The sequence below is a fragment of the Chelonia mydas genome, chromosome 3 (genome assembly GCF_015237465.2).
Source record: "Chelonia mydas isolate rCheMyd1 chromosome 3, rCheMyd1.pri.v2, whole genome shotgun sequence".
NCBI lineage: Eukaryota > Metazoa > Chordata > Testudines > Cheloniidae > Chelonia > Chelonia mydas.
This window is the reverse complement of record NC_057851.1, coordinates 17,626,366-17,642,759: the sequence shown is the minus strand read 5'-3', so window position 1 is coordinate 17,642,759 and position 16,394 is coordinate 17,626,366. Positions and strand designations below refer to the sequence as shown.

Sequence of the window (16,394 nt, the reverse complement as noted above, 5' to 3'; positions counted from 1 at the left end):
CAGATTGGGCTGGCACGATCTACCTTTTGTAAAACCATGTTGTATTTTATCTCAATTACCGTTTGCCTATATGTCTTTAATTACTCTCTCTTTCAAGATTTGTTTTAGGATCTTGCATACAATTGAGGTCAAAGTAATGGGACTATCGCTTCTGGAATTCTTCCCCTCCCCTTTTTAAAATATACATATTGTATTTGCAATTCTCCAGGCACAGGGTATGACTCCCAAGTTTATAGATTCATTAAAAGTCCTTGCTGTTGGGCTTTCAAATTCATGTGCCAGTTCCTTTAATATTGTTGGATGGAGGTTATCCAGGCTCCCCAGTTCGGTCCCATTAAGCTGTTTGAGTTTGGCTTCTACCTTAGATGTGGTAATTTCTGTTTCCATATCCTCGTTCCCATTACCCACCTTGCTACTGCCCCCAAGCTTCTTATTACCCTTATTAAAAGCTGAGGCAAAGTATTCATTTAGATGTTGGGCCATGCCTAGATTATCTTAATCTCCACACCATCCTCAGTGTTTAGTGGTCCCACTTCTTCTTTCCTTGTTTTCTTTTTATTTATATGTCTAAAGAACCTTTTACTACTGATTTTAATTTCCTTTGCAAGGTCCAACTCTGCTTGGCTTTTGGCAATTCTTACTTTTCCCCTACACTTTCTGACCTCCAAGGGTAGCTTTCCTTGCTGATCCATCCCTTCTTCCATTCTTTTCAGGCTTTCTGCTTTCTCTTAATAACCTGTTTGAGATACTTGTTCATCCAGTTTGCTCTGCAACCTTTCCCTACAATTTTCTCCCTTGCTTGAGATGCAGGGTTCAGATAGTTTTTGGAATTTGGACTTAAAGCAATTCCAAGCCTCCTCCACATTCAGTTGAGTTCTTCAGTCCAGTCAACTTCCCTAACTAATTCCCTTAATTTTTTAAAGTTTGCCCTTTTGAAATTAAGGACCCTAGTTATAGATATATTTTTGTTTATCCTTCCATTTAGTTTAAACTGGATTAATTCAAACCAAGGTTGTCCTCTACATCCAGTTCTTGCATGAGGTCCTTGCTATTTACCAATACTAAATCTAAAACGGCATCACCTCTTGTTGATTCAGGGACTATTTAGTGAAAAAATCTGTTGGCTATAACATCCGGAAATATCTGGGTCCTACCATTATTAGTAGCACTTGTCCTCCAATCTACATCTGGGAAATTAACAACTCCCATAATCATACAATTCCTGGTAGTATTTATTTCATTAAAAATATTAAAGAGGTTTCTATCCATATCCAAATTGGACGCTCCGGGTCTGTAACAGACCCCAAGCTGTATCCCAGTGGAGACTCTGTTACCTTTCATCCCCAAAGTGATTTTGACCCAAACAAATTCCGTTTTATTCATTCCATCACTTCTAATTCTTTTACAGGCTATCTCATCATTAATATACAATGCTATTCCATCACCTTTTCCTTTCTTTCTGTCTTTCTTGAACAACACATTCCCTTCAGTACCTGTACTCCAATCGTGAATACCATTCCACCACATTTCCATTTCCCCTATAATATCTGGTTTCACTTCCTGCACCAGTAATTCTAGTTCCCCCATTTTGTTATGCAGTGCATTCCTTGCATTTGTGTACAGACATCTTAGTAATTCCTGCTTGGCTTCATCCAGATTCCTTACCTGGTTAGGTAGTCATTTTACGGCCAGTATCACCTACCTGTTTCTGAAGGTGGAATTGGCACTTTCTTTCCTCTTGTTCCTCTACCCTCTGTTGTTCCTTTCTCCATTCCAATAACCTCTTTTAGCTGATTTTCCTCTCGCTCAATATTAGAGTCAGGCACGGGGATCATATGAGCATCTCCCAACTATTTCCCCAAATTCCTTGTTTACAATTCTTTTGATCAGTTGTGCCTACCTCCACCCCAGAAGTCTGTTTCCCTCCCTACTCAAGTGGAGTCCATCCCCATGCAAACAGTTCTCTGTCCGTGAATGCCTACCAGTTGTTGAACACCTAAAAGCTGTCTTGCTAGCACCATTACCTGAGCCATTTGTTGATCTTCATAATCTTGTCTCACCTTCACTCTCCTCCTGTTGGGACAGGTAGAATTCCACTGAAGATCACCTGAGCCTCCATTTCTTTAAGCGTCTTCCCCAGCCTGCCATAGTCTTCCTTAAAGCTTCCTAGCAAGAATCTAGCAGTATAATTTATTCCCACATGAAGGACAATCAGTGGATTCTTTTCTGCTTCCATTAGGATCCTCTTCAGCCTCAGGTCCACATTCTGTATAAGTACCATAACTGGATATATACACACACGTGCATGTAGAGACACATACATGCATGTGTTTTGGTGGTAATTTTTTATTAAATCATAGGAGTTATTTGTATATAATTAGGGTAATTTGTTTTCCCCCCATTCTTGTAGTCCAGAATGTCTGAAAGATTTATTTTTGCTTACACATTAAAAATAAATGAACAAAACAAAAGGAAAGTTCTTTGAAAAGAGACCATGCCTGGAAATTTTTAGCCTGAAAAGTGAACATTTTGGAGCCACTGAAAATTGAGTTAGGATGGAAATGCATATACATCCTTAACTATTATGGTTGCTCCCATCCCTGCTACTGACGAGAATAATTTGCAATCCCATTTCAGTACAGTTTTTCAAGAGATCTTACACTGGGCTGTGACAAATACCATGTAGAGGGTTGTAATGATTATGCTCCATTCATTACATAGTTTCAGTGGGATAAGCTTGAGTTATGAGTGTAGGTGTGTTTGCACATTGTGTCACTCTGGCCTCACCAATTAAATAGGGGAGGGAGATGGCCTGTGAGCCATGGGGCCATAAATATATTTCAAAATTAAATAACCTGTTCATGAGCAACTTCCTCTCCCTCTCCCCTCATCCCACAAAGCAGCTATTTATGGGACCATTTTATATTGGTTTTTATTTAAAAAATAATAATAGCAAGCACTGACAATTGAATTCTCATGCATTACGTAGCCATCACCACAATCTCACTTCTGCACATCTTGTTGCTGTCAGATATCTTTGTCCTCAGCCAAAAGTGATGTCTAAACTAGTAGCATATGTTTGATGGCATATGTAGAAACAGTGATGTTTCCGGTGTTTGATCTTAACTTTTATTGAGAACATCAGAAAATGTTTTTAAGAATGGCAGCTGTGGCGTGGAAGGAGTTTGCTCATAAACAAGGTATTGGGTCTTAAATAAACTTCTTAATGAATGGGTTCCTTGCAGTCCTTTCCTCTGCTAGTTATCAGTGTAATTGCCTGTCAGTATCGTCTGATCCTGGAACTGCTGGGGGCATGGTGTCTTAGATCATGCAGTAGAAACTGCTAGGTGTTGACTTATGTACATGTTTACCACAGCTCTCTGCTGAGTGACATGTCAATTCTGCTCTAGTAATAGAGCAGAACCACTCCTGCACCCCAACCCCCTGCCCCAGCCCTGAGCCTCCTCCCACACCCAAACTCCTTCCCAGAGCACCCACTCCTGTGCACCAACCCTCTGCCCCAGCTCAGAACCCCCTCCCACACTGTGAACCCCCGGCCCCAGCCTGGAGCCCACTCCTGCACCCCAAACTCCTCATCCCCAGCCCCACTCCAGAGCCCACACCCCAACCCTCTGCCCCATCCCGGATTGCCCTCTCGCACCCTGAACCCCTCTTTTCTGGTCCCAACCCAGAGCCCACATCCCCAGCCCAGAGCCCGTATCCCCTCCCATACCCAAAGCCCTGGCTCAGCCCAGAGCCCCCTCCTGCACCCCTCATCCCCGTCCCCACCCCAAAGCCTGCACTCCACCTGACACCCTCACCCCCTCCCACACCCCAACCCCCTGCCCCAGCCTGGTGAAAATGAGTGAGTGAGTGCGTGAGGGTGGGGGAGAGCGAGTGATGGGGAGGGTGAAGTGAGCAGGGGTGAAGTTTTGGGGAAGGGGCAGGGCCTTAGGGAAGGGCCAGAGAACGGAGGCAGGGCAAGGGTGTTCATGTTCGGTTTTGTGCAATTAGAAAGTTGGCAACCCTACTTGTAATATCAGTATCTCATATTATAAGGTTAGGGTTGGAAGAGACCTCAGGAGGTCATCTAGTCCAATCCCCTGCTCACAGCAGGACCAACACCCACTAAATCATCCCAGTCAGGGCTTTGTCAAGCCGGGCCTTAAAAACCTCTCAGGATGGAGATTCCACCACCTCCCTAGGTAATCCATGCCAGTGCTTCACCACCTTCCTAGTAAAATAGTGTTTCCTAATATCCAACCTAGACTTCCCCCACTGCAACTTGAGATCATTGCACCTTGTTCTGTCATCTGCCACCACTGAGAACAGCCAAGCTCCATCCTTTCTGGAACCCCCCTTCGGGTAGTTGAAGGCTGCTATCAAATCCCCCCCTCACTCTTCTTTTCTGCAGTCTAAACAAGCCCAGTTCCCTCAGCCTCTCCTTGTAAGTCATGTGCCTCAGCCCTCTGATCATTTTTGTTGCCCTCCACTGGACTCTCTCCAATTTGTCCACGTCCTTTCTGTAGTGGGGGGCCCAAAAGGAATGCTGGGGGAAGGGAACAAAAATTCCTGTTAAGGAGAAATTGTTATCACTATGCTGCTTGGAATTTGGAGGGGGCAGTATTTCTAAGCATAAGCAAGGGATCACCAAGCTGCTTGGCTTGGGTTAGCCCAAAACGAAAATACGGAGCTTGTATGTATAACAGCTACTATCACCTTTTGGAACTTAAGATTGTAACTCATTTGTGTGTATGTTTCCTTCCTTTAGCCTTGTAGATAACTCTCAGTCCTTTTTCTTAGGGCTTGTACACACTTGCACTTATGTCAGTATAACTTATATCACTTGGGGTGTGTGAAAAAGCCTCCCCCCACCCCCGAATGACATAAGTTACACTAACCGAAGTGCTGCTGTGGAAGTGCTATGTCGGCAGGCCATCTATCTGCTGCCTCTCACAGAGGTGGCGGGAGAGCTCTCTCCTGTCAGCACAGAGCGTCTGCACCAGCAATGCTGCAGCAGCACGGCCACATCGGTACACAGCTGCGCTGCTGTAGGGATTCTAGTGTAGGCTAGCCCTTAGTTAACGGTCCTTTCATTTGTTTATTATAGGATTGGCTACAAGCATTGTCTTTGGAGAGACATCTAGGAAGCACTTGACCTGGGGTAAGTTGTTTGGGGCTTGGAGTAATCTGAATATTGGTTCAGAATAGCAGCCCTGTTAGTCTGTATTCGCAAAAAGAAAAGGAGGAGATGTGGCACCTTAGAGACTAACACATTTATTTGAGCATAAGCTTTCGTGAGCGACAGCTCACTTCCGATGCATCCGATGAAGTGAGCTGTAGCTCACGAAAGCTTATGCTCAAATAAATTTGTTAGTCTCTGAATATTGTTGTGATTTTTATGTAAGGGATCATCTATCACAAAGGCAAGCTTGCCTGGGTGGCTAGATAGACTGGCGTGTCCAAGGGGACTGTCTGTGACTCCATGGTAAGGTTGTTATAGTGCTTGAGGAGTTCACCCTTGTTACTTGATTGGTGAAATCTAATTGTATAACATACAACCAGTTTGGGGTTTGTGCCCAGTTCCTTGACAGTCTGTCCGGAGGTTGGCACTCACAGTAGTGAGCCACTCTCCACAGCTTGACAAGTACATTTTAAAATTGTAAATTTGAGTTGATAGAGCCCCTTTTGATTACAGTGTGTAAAGTATTTTTAGACCATGGTGTAAGAGCTGCTATAAAAGTCTTAAATTGTTTAAGCCTTAAAGCTACATTTCTGGTACTAGTGTTCTGTGAGATGGCAGTCATTGCTCATAGAAAATCTCCCCCCACTATGTTTTAAAAAGTTTTTTATTTAGACAAAGATGTTCTGTTTACTGTATCCTTGTTGATGCACAGTGTGCCTTTAATTTTTGCCATAATCAGAAGTTGGTATGTCACTTCCATGTAATTTCAGAAAGGTTGAGAGGCATCCTCACAACCTGCATGTCAGAGGGGCCATGAAATTCTGTTTGAACAGGACACGAGTATCATGAGTTTACTCAGAGCCCCCCGAAAGAACTATCCTAATGTACTTGAATGGGTATTACTGAAGTATAGGCTGCTCAAGACAAACCTTGCCCTGCAGCCCTTCCCAGGAGAAGCAACGCCACCTCTTGGATGAAGAGGTGCAACAGGTTCCTAAACAACAACTACAAAAGCTGATATGTGGGCCTCTACGCACAATTTTACTACAGAGAGTAGAAGGACAAACCGCTGCAGATGGCAGAATTTTCCTTGCTTATGTTCTTGAGAAGTAGTCCCAATCTTTTGTTATAAGGAAGGTGATATAAATCCCCTCTAGTACAATAGGAGAACAGTCTTTAACTGTAAATGGTATGTCTCTGATGGGCCACGTTCGTCTCTAATACACCAGCTTTATTTGCCATTCTGTTGTATTACGAGGTGTCTTATTACTAAAGTTGTTCACTTGCTAGTGTCTTACAGTATGTCTGAATTATATCTCTTGAGGACAGGCTATTAGTGGCTTAGGTTTGAACTTTCTGGATGTTTTTTTCCACCTTACACTTAAGATAAAGTAGTCTCACTCAACAGTGCTAAGACATTTGTGGTGGACAAGCTAATAGGAGCCACAGGACAGCTTGTGTCAGTGCTCAGAAATTCTGCTCAGTCTGTGGTTGCTCATGATGATAAGTAAAACCACACATAGTGCAACACTGACCTTATCCAGCAGAAAAATACCAAGAAGTAATATCTCTTCAGCTATCATACGTTGGGATATTTTTCTTGTCCATTTTTGTTTTATGCATTCTTAAATATAAAATGAGTTTCACTGATCTCCTAATAAATTGGATTGTGTGATGCAAGTAAAATAGACGAGTTGCTGTAATGAACCAAACGTTCATGATTTATTCATGTGAGAAACTGTATTTAGCATTTATATATAATATTCTTCACTTCCTAATGCTGTACAAATGTCACAGTGTTACCTGGAGGATGTTCCCATTTTAAGGCAGAGAGGGTTAAGTGACTTGCTCGAGGCCATGTGTAGCGGGATTTCAGCCCATTGGGGGAGAAAAAGGAGGGAGAACGCCCCCTTTTTGTGAACGTAACTCCTTGTGGTCAAGGTAGAGAGGCCTAGCGGTCGGAGATCGGGGGCTGTCCTTATCCTCAGGGCAGTGAGGCCTAATAACCAGAGTCTGCAGAGCTACCCTTGCTCTCAGCGCAGTGAGGCCTAGTGGCCAGAGTCCATGAAAATGCCCTTGCTCTCAAGGCAGTGACGCCTCCTGGTCAAAGTCTATGAGGCTGCCCCTGTCCTCAGGGCAGCAAGGCCTTGTGGCCAGAGTCTATGTAGCTGCCATAGTCTTCTGGGCAGTGGGGCCTAGTGATAGGTGTGAAAAGAGGTAGAGGGACCTGAGCCCATCCTACTCCACTGGGTCCCAACCCAGGGCCATATGGAACCAGCACTTCTGGCTTCAGGTTCAGGTTCCCCTCTCGACAAACTTCCTACCTTTGCTTCCGGATCCTCCTCTGGGGTAGCGGCCTTCCGCCTCCCTCATCCTCCGCAGTTGTCTGGGGTTCAGCGCCTTCAGCCTCTGCAGGCTGGCCCTGTAGTGGCTCCCTGGCAGGAGCCTGCAGCGTGCATCCACTCTTCTCCTCAATCAACCCAGACTGAGCTAAGCCTCCTCCTTTTATATACTGCTTCCAACCAGAGCATGCCCAGCAAGTGCATGGGAGCATTGCCTCCTGGGCCCAAAGTGCGTGGCTAACCCTTGCTGGGCCAGTGCGGGGTTGGTACACTCCATCGCACCATGTAGTGTGAAATTGTCAGAGCTGGGATTAGAACTCAGGAGTTTCTGTTTCCCTGTTCTGTGCTGAGATGACTTGCCCGCTGCTGGTGTAATTTGCAGATGACACAAAGATTGGCAGAGTAGTAAATGATGATGAGGACAGAACAGTCATACAGAGTGATCTCAATTACTTGGTAAACTGGGTCCATTCAAAGATTATACAGCCAAATGCAAAGTTATACACCTAGAAAAAAGGAATGCAGGCCACACCTACAAAATGGGAGACTGTATCATGGAAAGCGGGGACTGAAAAGGAATCATAGTGGATGGTCAGAGGGGACAAACAATTCACTGTGAGCTTCCAATGCAGTGCTGTAGCAAAAAAGGACTAATGCAACCCTTGGATGTATAAGAAAAGTAGTAGTGAGTAGGACTAAGGAGGTGATTTTATCTCGCTACATGGCTTTGGTGAGACTGATACTGTAATACTACGTTCAGTTTTGGTGTTCATATTTTTAAAAAGATGTTGAAAAATTGGAGAGGGTGAAGAAAAGAGCCACAAAAATTATTCAAGACCTGGAGAAAATACCTTAGAGTAAGAGACTTAAAGAGCTTAATCTGTTTAATTTATCAAAAAGAAGGTTGAAAGGTGACTTAATTACAATATATAAGTATCTTCATGAGGAGAAAATAGTGGATACTAAAGGGCTCTTTAATCTAGCAGAGAGAGACATGAAGTAGAACCTCAGAGGTTACGAACACTTCGGAAATGGAGGTTGTTCGTATTGTGAAATGTTCATAACTCTGAACAAAACATTATGGTTGATCTTTCAAAATTTACAACTGAACATTGACTTAATACAGCTTTGAAACTTTACTGTGCAGAAGAAAAATGCTTCTTTTAATCATCTTAATTTAAATGAAACAAGCACAGAAACAGTTTCCTTACTTTGTCAAATCTTTTTTGTAAACTTTCCTTTTATTATTTTAGTAGGTTACATTTAACACAGTACTGTACTGTATTCTATTTACTTTTGTGTGTGTGTGTGTGTCTCTGCTGCCTGATTGCATACTCCCGGTTCCAAATGAGGTGTGTGGTTGACCAGTCAGTCAGGACGAGATTTAAATCTTCCGCACCCCTAGGCACAGCATCTTAAGTGCTCCCCCCGCCTACAGCTGATCTTTGTGTTCCACCTGTTTTTAGAGAGGTAAGGCACTCCTAGAATGCCAGCGCCCCATGCCAGCGTACCTGCTGTGCCTAATTGGAAATCCAGCCCTGCACTTAGTTCGTAACGCTGGTGTTTGTAACTCTGAGGTTCTACTGTAACAAGAACCAATGGCTAGAAGCTGTAGCTAGACAAACTCAAATTGGAAATAAGGCTCAAATTTCTACCATGAGGATGATTAACCACTGAAACAAACCACCAAGGGAGGTGGTGGATTCTCCATCTTGATGTCTTTCAGTCAAATCTGGAAGATCTGTTTTTGTCAAACACAAGTTACTGGGCTCAATAACAGGGTAATTGGGTGAAATTTAATGGGCTATGATATACAGAAAGTCAGACTGGACAATCTAATGGTCATTTCTGGACTTAAACTCTATAAATGGATCTATGAGTCTGTGTGTGTTAAAATAAATGAGAGCAGCAGGAGCAATGACAAATTTCTTTTCATCTTCCCCTCATTGGGATTGGTGGGGTGGACATTTCTTTGGTGCAAGATCCATGAAAGGTTTAATTTTCAAAAGGACATTTTTAGGAAGCTGTCAGGAAGGTTGAATGATTAATTGCTTCTAACTTGGTGTTTCGTTCTTTGTGTATTGTCTCTTGAGATCCTGCTAGAAAGTTTGGACATGTGGAATTCCCTGGAAACTGAGTGACTATTCTCTCCACCACATGTTCAGTCAGTATCCTACCTCTCTCATTTCAATTTTTAATTAAGATTGCTACAAACATAATCCCCTCTCCTGGTGTTTGATTGGCACAATTTCAACTGTACTGCAAAATAGGCATGGTGACGACTGGCGGGACTGGCCCAAATGATTGAGTGGGAGTTTTGCTTTGGGCTTACTTTATAACACCTCTTTGCTTTTAACATTTCAGGCGAGCTCTCGAGTTCCCTTTGAGAAGAAGCCATAGTCGATCGAGATGTCACGGCACCACAGCCGATTTGAAAGAGATTATCGCACTGGGTGGGATCGCCGAGAATGGAGCTCCAATGGGAATCATGTGAACAGCAGTAACTGTAACAGTACAGCGAGCAGCAACTGCAACAACAGACCTGGGCTGTTGCCTTTGCCAATTGTTCCCTCTCGACTACCTACTCCAGCCACAGCTGCTTGCACCACAGTGAACAGCGACGTGATAACGAGCCTTGTGGCCAACTCATCTGCAGCTTCAACTACCAAAGTAAGAATTTACTTGTTTTCAGTAATGACGAGTTAGAGGGAACTACAGATGGGGTGACACTTGTCCCCTTCAGAAGCCTTTTGTTTATGATGTGCCATGGGAATAAGAAGTCCAATGGCCCTTTGCCTTTTTTCTTCTGTTGGCCATTACATGTGCTGTTTCTGTACTAAGATGACCTTCATGGGCTGGTGGATCTCCCACCTCATTCCATCACTGAACAGAGAGAGCAACCAGTTCCCTATATCACAGAAAGCCCTTAGTTCTCAATTTTGTTGTTAGAAATGATCCACTTTGTTTGTCTAACTACCCGAGGAGTGTTCCAGACGGAGCTGTAGTTTTCCTACGCGGATCTATTTTTATGTCACAAAGAGCAGAAAATGAGCAAAGTGCATAGGAGTTTTTTGTTTTTGTTGCTTGGCCCTTTCCTGTAAGTTGTCCAGAGTGCCTTTCCACATTGCCATCTGTAACATAATAATGGGAATAGTGAGAACCCACAGTTGAGACAAGGCTGTCTGGTTTATACATAAATACATTTTAAGAAGGAAGAAAATGTTAAACTGTAAAGAAATAAAATCACTTGTGGTTTTTTATTGATTTTATTCTACTGACTAGTAGTGTTCTTTGGCTTTCTTTTAACTTGTAGCTCCTCTTAAGTCTACAAAGCAAAAATTTTTATATCAGTGAAAAGTTTTTGTTGCCTTCCTGCATACAAAAATGACTAGGAAAGCTGAAAGTTGTGGGGTGGAGGGTGGTGGAAAACCCTAGCAAATTGTAAAGATATCCATGGCTTTAGCCGAGCAAGCCAGATGCCCTGCTGCTTTTCTTTTTATGATATTTACATTTTTCTTTCAACTTGGTTTCATGTTAATAAATGCAAGAGCCAAATACAACAGACGCAGACAGGGGAAAAGAAGACAATGAAGTTATTTAAAGTAAGCCAAGAACAAGCTGAAATTTACTGCAATACCATACTATATTGATTTTTTTCACACAGTAGAAAAACAAAGTCAATGCTGCAGAAGGAAACAGTGAACAAAAGTTTACAGTGTGAATGTTTTTTAAAATGGTCCATAGTGTTTTTCATTTATTTTTATTTGACAACAGGCAGTAAGTTCCCAATGAAAATGAATATGGGATTTCCCCAGATGTCCTCCACAATAGATGCATTTTGCACGCTTTGTCTGGAGAAGATTATTTAGCAAGTTTTGAAGCCAGCACAGTGGTTTCATTTATCATGACCTCTGTACTGCTAAAAGTCCAGCTGCTGATGTTTAACAGCCCACTGAGGCTGAGCTATGATAGTAAAGTGTTTGCTTCTCGGGGGTGGGAGGGAAAGATCAGCATTTTAAGTGTTTTGTGATATGTTAAATGTGAAACATTTTCTAAATTATCTTATTAGGCAATTTTCTAGATGAGTTTTACGAGTAAGAATGGTTTTGACATCACTAGATCAATACGAAGAAACAAGACAGTATGTAGGTGATATAGGATGAACTTTACCTGGAAAGCTGCTAATTGCCTGTGTGGTCTCCCATCAAATTCATGTATAAAAAGTCCCAGTGTCCGCACTCTCTCCTCTGTTGTTGAGGATTACCTGAGCAAGCCTGACAACTAAAAGCACATGGATTGAGGGGGGAAAAACTTGGGAACAGAAGTGGGTGAGGAATCTGAATAGTTGATTTAAGGGGATGTTGCCTAGGAAACTTCCAACAAACTACATGAGAAAGTTTTGTAAATGAAAAAATGTGCTCTGTCTCACACGCTGCAGATTTACACTTGTGGTTCAGCTCAGATGATCAGTAGTATCCCAAACCGATGAGTTTGCCTCCAACCCATTGACTATCCAGCTAATGGTTAACCATAAAAATTTAAATCCATATAAATGGAATCACAAACCAGAAGAATGCACAGTTGCTTGGTTTATTTTAAAAACAGATATATGCCAAGTTCTTAGCCCAATATTGAGCCCAATAACTTGTGTTTGGCTAAAGCAGATCGTGCAGAAAGGCATCCAGTCTTGATTTGAAGACATCCAGAGATGGAGAATCCTGTTTCTCCCTTCTTACCTTGTTCCAGTGTTTAATGACCCTCACTATTAAAAATGTGTGTCTAATGCTACTTTGAATTTCTGGCTTTAGCTTTCAATGGTGATTTTATATTTACGCTCAGACCATTGATGAAAATGTTGAATAGCTTCAGGCCTAGTACTGATCTCTTCAGAACCCCACTGAAAACACCTCCATTCAATGATCATTTTCCATTGACAACTACTCTTTGAGATCTGTCAGCCTTAATCCAGTTAACATGTGCTTTATTGATATTGTATACTGGTATTTTTTAATTCAGAATGTCATCCGATACTATGTCAAATGCCCTACAGAAGTCTAAGTATATTACATCTACGTAGTTACTTTTATCAACCAAACTTGTGATCTCATCAGAGAATAATACCAGGTTTGTTTGGCAAGATCTGTTGTACATAAACTCTTGTTGACCACTATTAATTATATTTCCATCCTTTTATTCTTTATTAAGTGAAACCCTAGGTGACAAATTCAGAATGGATAAAAGGAAATATATTTTACATAACATGTCATTAGACTGGGGAACTCACTGTGACATGATGTCATTGATCATAGATGGTAAGTCCAGAAGGGCCCTTTAGAATATCTAGTCTGAGCAGACAAGATTATAACAAGAATATCCAGAATTATAATAACTAATGCTAACAAAAAGAGTACTGGAAGGGATATAAAACTTTATGTTTTGGGGCTTAAGCCAATTTCTTACTATAAGGGATGAGGTGAGACATTCATGGAATGCAAGACAGAACACTGGATTAGACAGGTCTGATTCATTATGGCAACTCCTGGTTCCTAGAAGGTGGCTCCAAAAGTACTTGTGTTTCACATCACAGACAAAACATTGATATGTGTGGACAGACTATGGTGCTAAAGACATGATGCAAATCTTCAGTGTTTAATATTGCTCTCAGGACACACCAGTAACTTGCTAACTGCAAGTGAAATGCCTTTCCACAAATCACATGTACCTGTCTCTTATTGTCTTGAAGAATTGCGTGTTTGGTCTGAGTTATTTAAAAGAAAAATGTGGGTGGGTTTTTTTTTTTATTTTTACTGAACAAAAAAATTGAAAAGGGCTTTGGGCTACTCTCGCCCTTTTCGTCTGAGGTTCTGAAAAGACGTTACAAACATTGTTTAAGCCTCAATACCCCTCTAAGGTATGTTAATATTATAATCCCTGTATAACGATACAGAAACTGAGACACAGAGAAACTGTAATTTTGCTCAAGGTCGTTGAGCAGGTATTCTCACCTTTTTGTCAACTTGGGTCTCCTGACTCTCAGTCCTGTATGCAAGCCACTGGGCCACAGAGCTTTCACCTGGGGATGGCTCAGTCTGAATCCTAGGGTCCGAATCGCCAGTTGTGGAGTACTTTCTGCATTTGGCGTCCTTTAACCACTGAAGTGTTTGGCAGGAGAAAACGGGTGACTCATAGCACTAAAGGGCAATGTGCAGCTTCATTTTGACACACTCTTAGTTCCATCGCGTATGATTATTTGGCTCAGTTTTCTCTCCCATAGGTTTATTTGCTAGTAGGAACTATCAAGGAAATCCCCATAAAACTGCAGCATTGCTTAAGATATTGGCAATGAAATACTCTAGAATCTGATTAAAGGCGCCACACAATATTCCATCCATGTTATCTGTTCGTATTAGCAGCACCTCTATTCTCTGTTGCTTTTCCAAATTACTTTCTGTGTTACTTGTACAATTTTCTCCATCAAAGCTTCTGCATCACACCTGCAATTTAGAAGTGTTGTCATGGGCTGTAATTTGAAATTTTATTACCAAGAGATTTTTTGGTTATAGAACATTTACTTTTAGCATCTGGATATTATTTTTAAATGCCTGAAAAGATTGATACATCAACAGGATCTGTGCGGTATCAGGCACTGTCTGATTATTTTTTTGTTCAGCATTAATTTTAAAAACCCTTTGCCTGGAACATGAATTGATTCCTAAGCCCCCACATGCTTAATGATTTGTTAATTTCAAGGTTAAACCTATGACAATGGGTATAAAAAATCCAGTCTCAAATTCTGATAGGATTTTCTCCAGCATAACCAAGGGTAACTGTCTTTACCGGGGAATAACTGAAATCAGAGCCTGGCCTTCTATGTTTATAATGCTCCCATAAGATTTAAGGCTTGTGTGTTGTTGCTAGCAGAGTTTTGATCCTACGGTGGTTTGGCTCAAAGGAAATGTGGGAGAGGAGAAGGAGAGTGTAAAACATTTGTTAACCTCTCTGAAAAGCAGGATAGGGAATGCAGAGGGAGAAATCACCCTCTGTCTCACCATGCACTGACTTATCCAAGTCAGATAAAACAAATGAGCAGGAAAGAGGGGGAAATTCTTATTTTAAAGGAGAAACAAATCTTTATGGCTGGAGATTGCATTGTAAAAGGAAATAAGATAAAATACTGTAGAGGTAAAATGTTAACACATTTATTTCCTTTGAGATCCAAAATAATTTAGTTCCCCTACACCAACTGGTAAAGGGTTCCCACTCTTAAGTCTGTTACCTGCCGACTGGTTACTGAACACAGAATCATATGGTTAGAAAGGACTCCAAGGGTCATCTAGTCCAGTGGCTCTCAACCTTTCCAGACTACTGTACTCCCTTCAGGAGTCTAATTTGTCTTGCGTACCCCAAGTTTCACTGCACTTAAAACCTACTTGCTTACAAAATCAGACATAATAATACAAAAGTGTCTCAGCACACTTATTGAATTTCAGTGTATAGTACATAGAGCAGTATAAACAAGTCATTGTATGAAATTTTAGTTTGTACTGACTTTGCTAGTGCTTTTTATGTAGCTTGTTGTAAAACTAGGCAAATATCTAGATGAGTTGATATACCCCCTGGAACACCTATGTGTACCCCCAAGGATACACGTACCCCTGGTTGAGAACCACTGATCTTGTCTAACCCTCTGCCAAGATACAGAATTTGTTGTGTCTAAACCATCCAAGACACATGGCTATCCAGCCTTCGTTGGAAAACCTCCAGTGAAGAAGCTGCCACAACCTCCCGAGGCAGTCTGTTCCATTGTCCTGCTGTTCTCACAGTAAGGAAGTTTTTCCTGAGATTTAATCTAAATCTGCTATGCTGTAGTTTGACCCATTTCCTCCTGTCCTTCCCTCTGTGGCAAGAGAGAACTTTTCTCCATCTTCTTTATGGCAGCCTTTCAAGTATCTGAAGACCACTATCATGTCCCTCCTTAATCTCCTCTTTTCCAAACTGAACATATCAGTTCCTTCAGCCTTTGCTTGTATGGCTTGCATTCCATCCCTTTGATCATCCAAAGTATTGGCAACCATGCTTAGCTTTGTGTCATCTGCAAACTTGAGCACTCTGCTCTCTATACCTACATCCAAGTCATTAATAAACATGTTAAACAATACCAGACTCAGAACAGATCCCTGTGGAACCCCACTTGAGACCTCCCTCCAATCCGACATCATTCCATTAATACAGGGGTGGGCAATAATTTTCGCAGAGGGGCCACTCCATGAATTTAGTTCCCCTACCCCAAGGGCTGCGCATTTCTACTATATTAATGGAGGGAGTGCAGGGTCTGGGAGGGAGTTTGGGTGCAGGAGAGACCTCTGGGGTGGTGCAGAGTGTTGGGGTGCAGAAGAGGGTGAGGGGTTTGGGCTCTGGGAGGGAGTTTGGTGCAGGAGGGAGCTCCAGGCTGGGGCAGGGGATTGGGGTGCACAAGGGGGTGGGAGGGAGTTTGGATCTAGGAGGGGGTTCTCACCTGGGGCAGGGCGTTGGGGTGTAGGATGGGGTGCGAGGTGCAGGCTCTGGCCCGGAGGCACCTACCACAGGTGGCTCCTGGCCGGCAGCACAGCAGGGCTCAGGCAGGCTGCATTCCATGGTCCCACATCACTCCCGTAAGTGGCTGCGGCCGGCTGCTGCTGACAAGTCTCTGTGTACCCCTTGAGGGAAGGAGGGCAGCGGGTCTCAGTGCGCTGCCCAGGCCTGCAAGCATCGCCCCTGCAGCTCCCATTGGCCGGTTTCTGACCAATGGGAGCTGTGAGGAAGGTGCTGGGGGTGGAGGCACTGCGCAGAGCTGCCTCCCCCGCCACCAGGGGTGCGAAAAAACATGA

General features: G+C 42.7%; 1 protein-coding gene across 5 annotated transcripts in view; it reads left to right on the top strand.

Annotated features, from left to right (window-relative positions):
* KLHL29 (kelch like family member 29) overlaps positions 1-16,394 on the top strand; it is a 573,096-nt gene that overhangs the window by 189,103 nt on the left and 367,599 nt on the right. For 4 of the 5 annotated variants that reach the window (XM_043542199.1, XM_043542201.1, XM_037893987.2 and 1 more), the window contains one exon: positions 9,892-10,197. In XM_043542199.1, coding sequence (XP_043398134.1) covers positions 9,937-10,197 — 261 coding nt within the window. In that variant the 5' untranslated portion in view covers positions 9,892-9,936. Of the gene's footprint in view, positions 1-5,110; positions 5,165-9,891; positions 10,198-16,394 lie in introns of all 5 variants that reach the window. The other variant, XM_043542198.1, reaches the window with a different exon arrangement.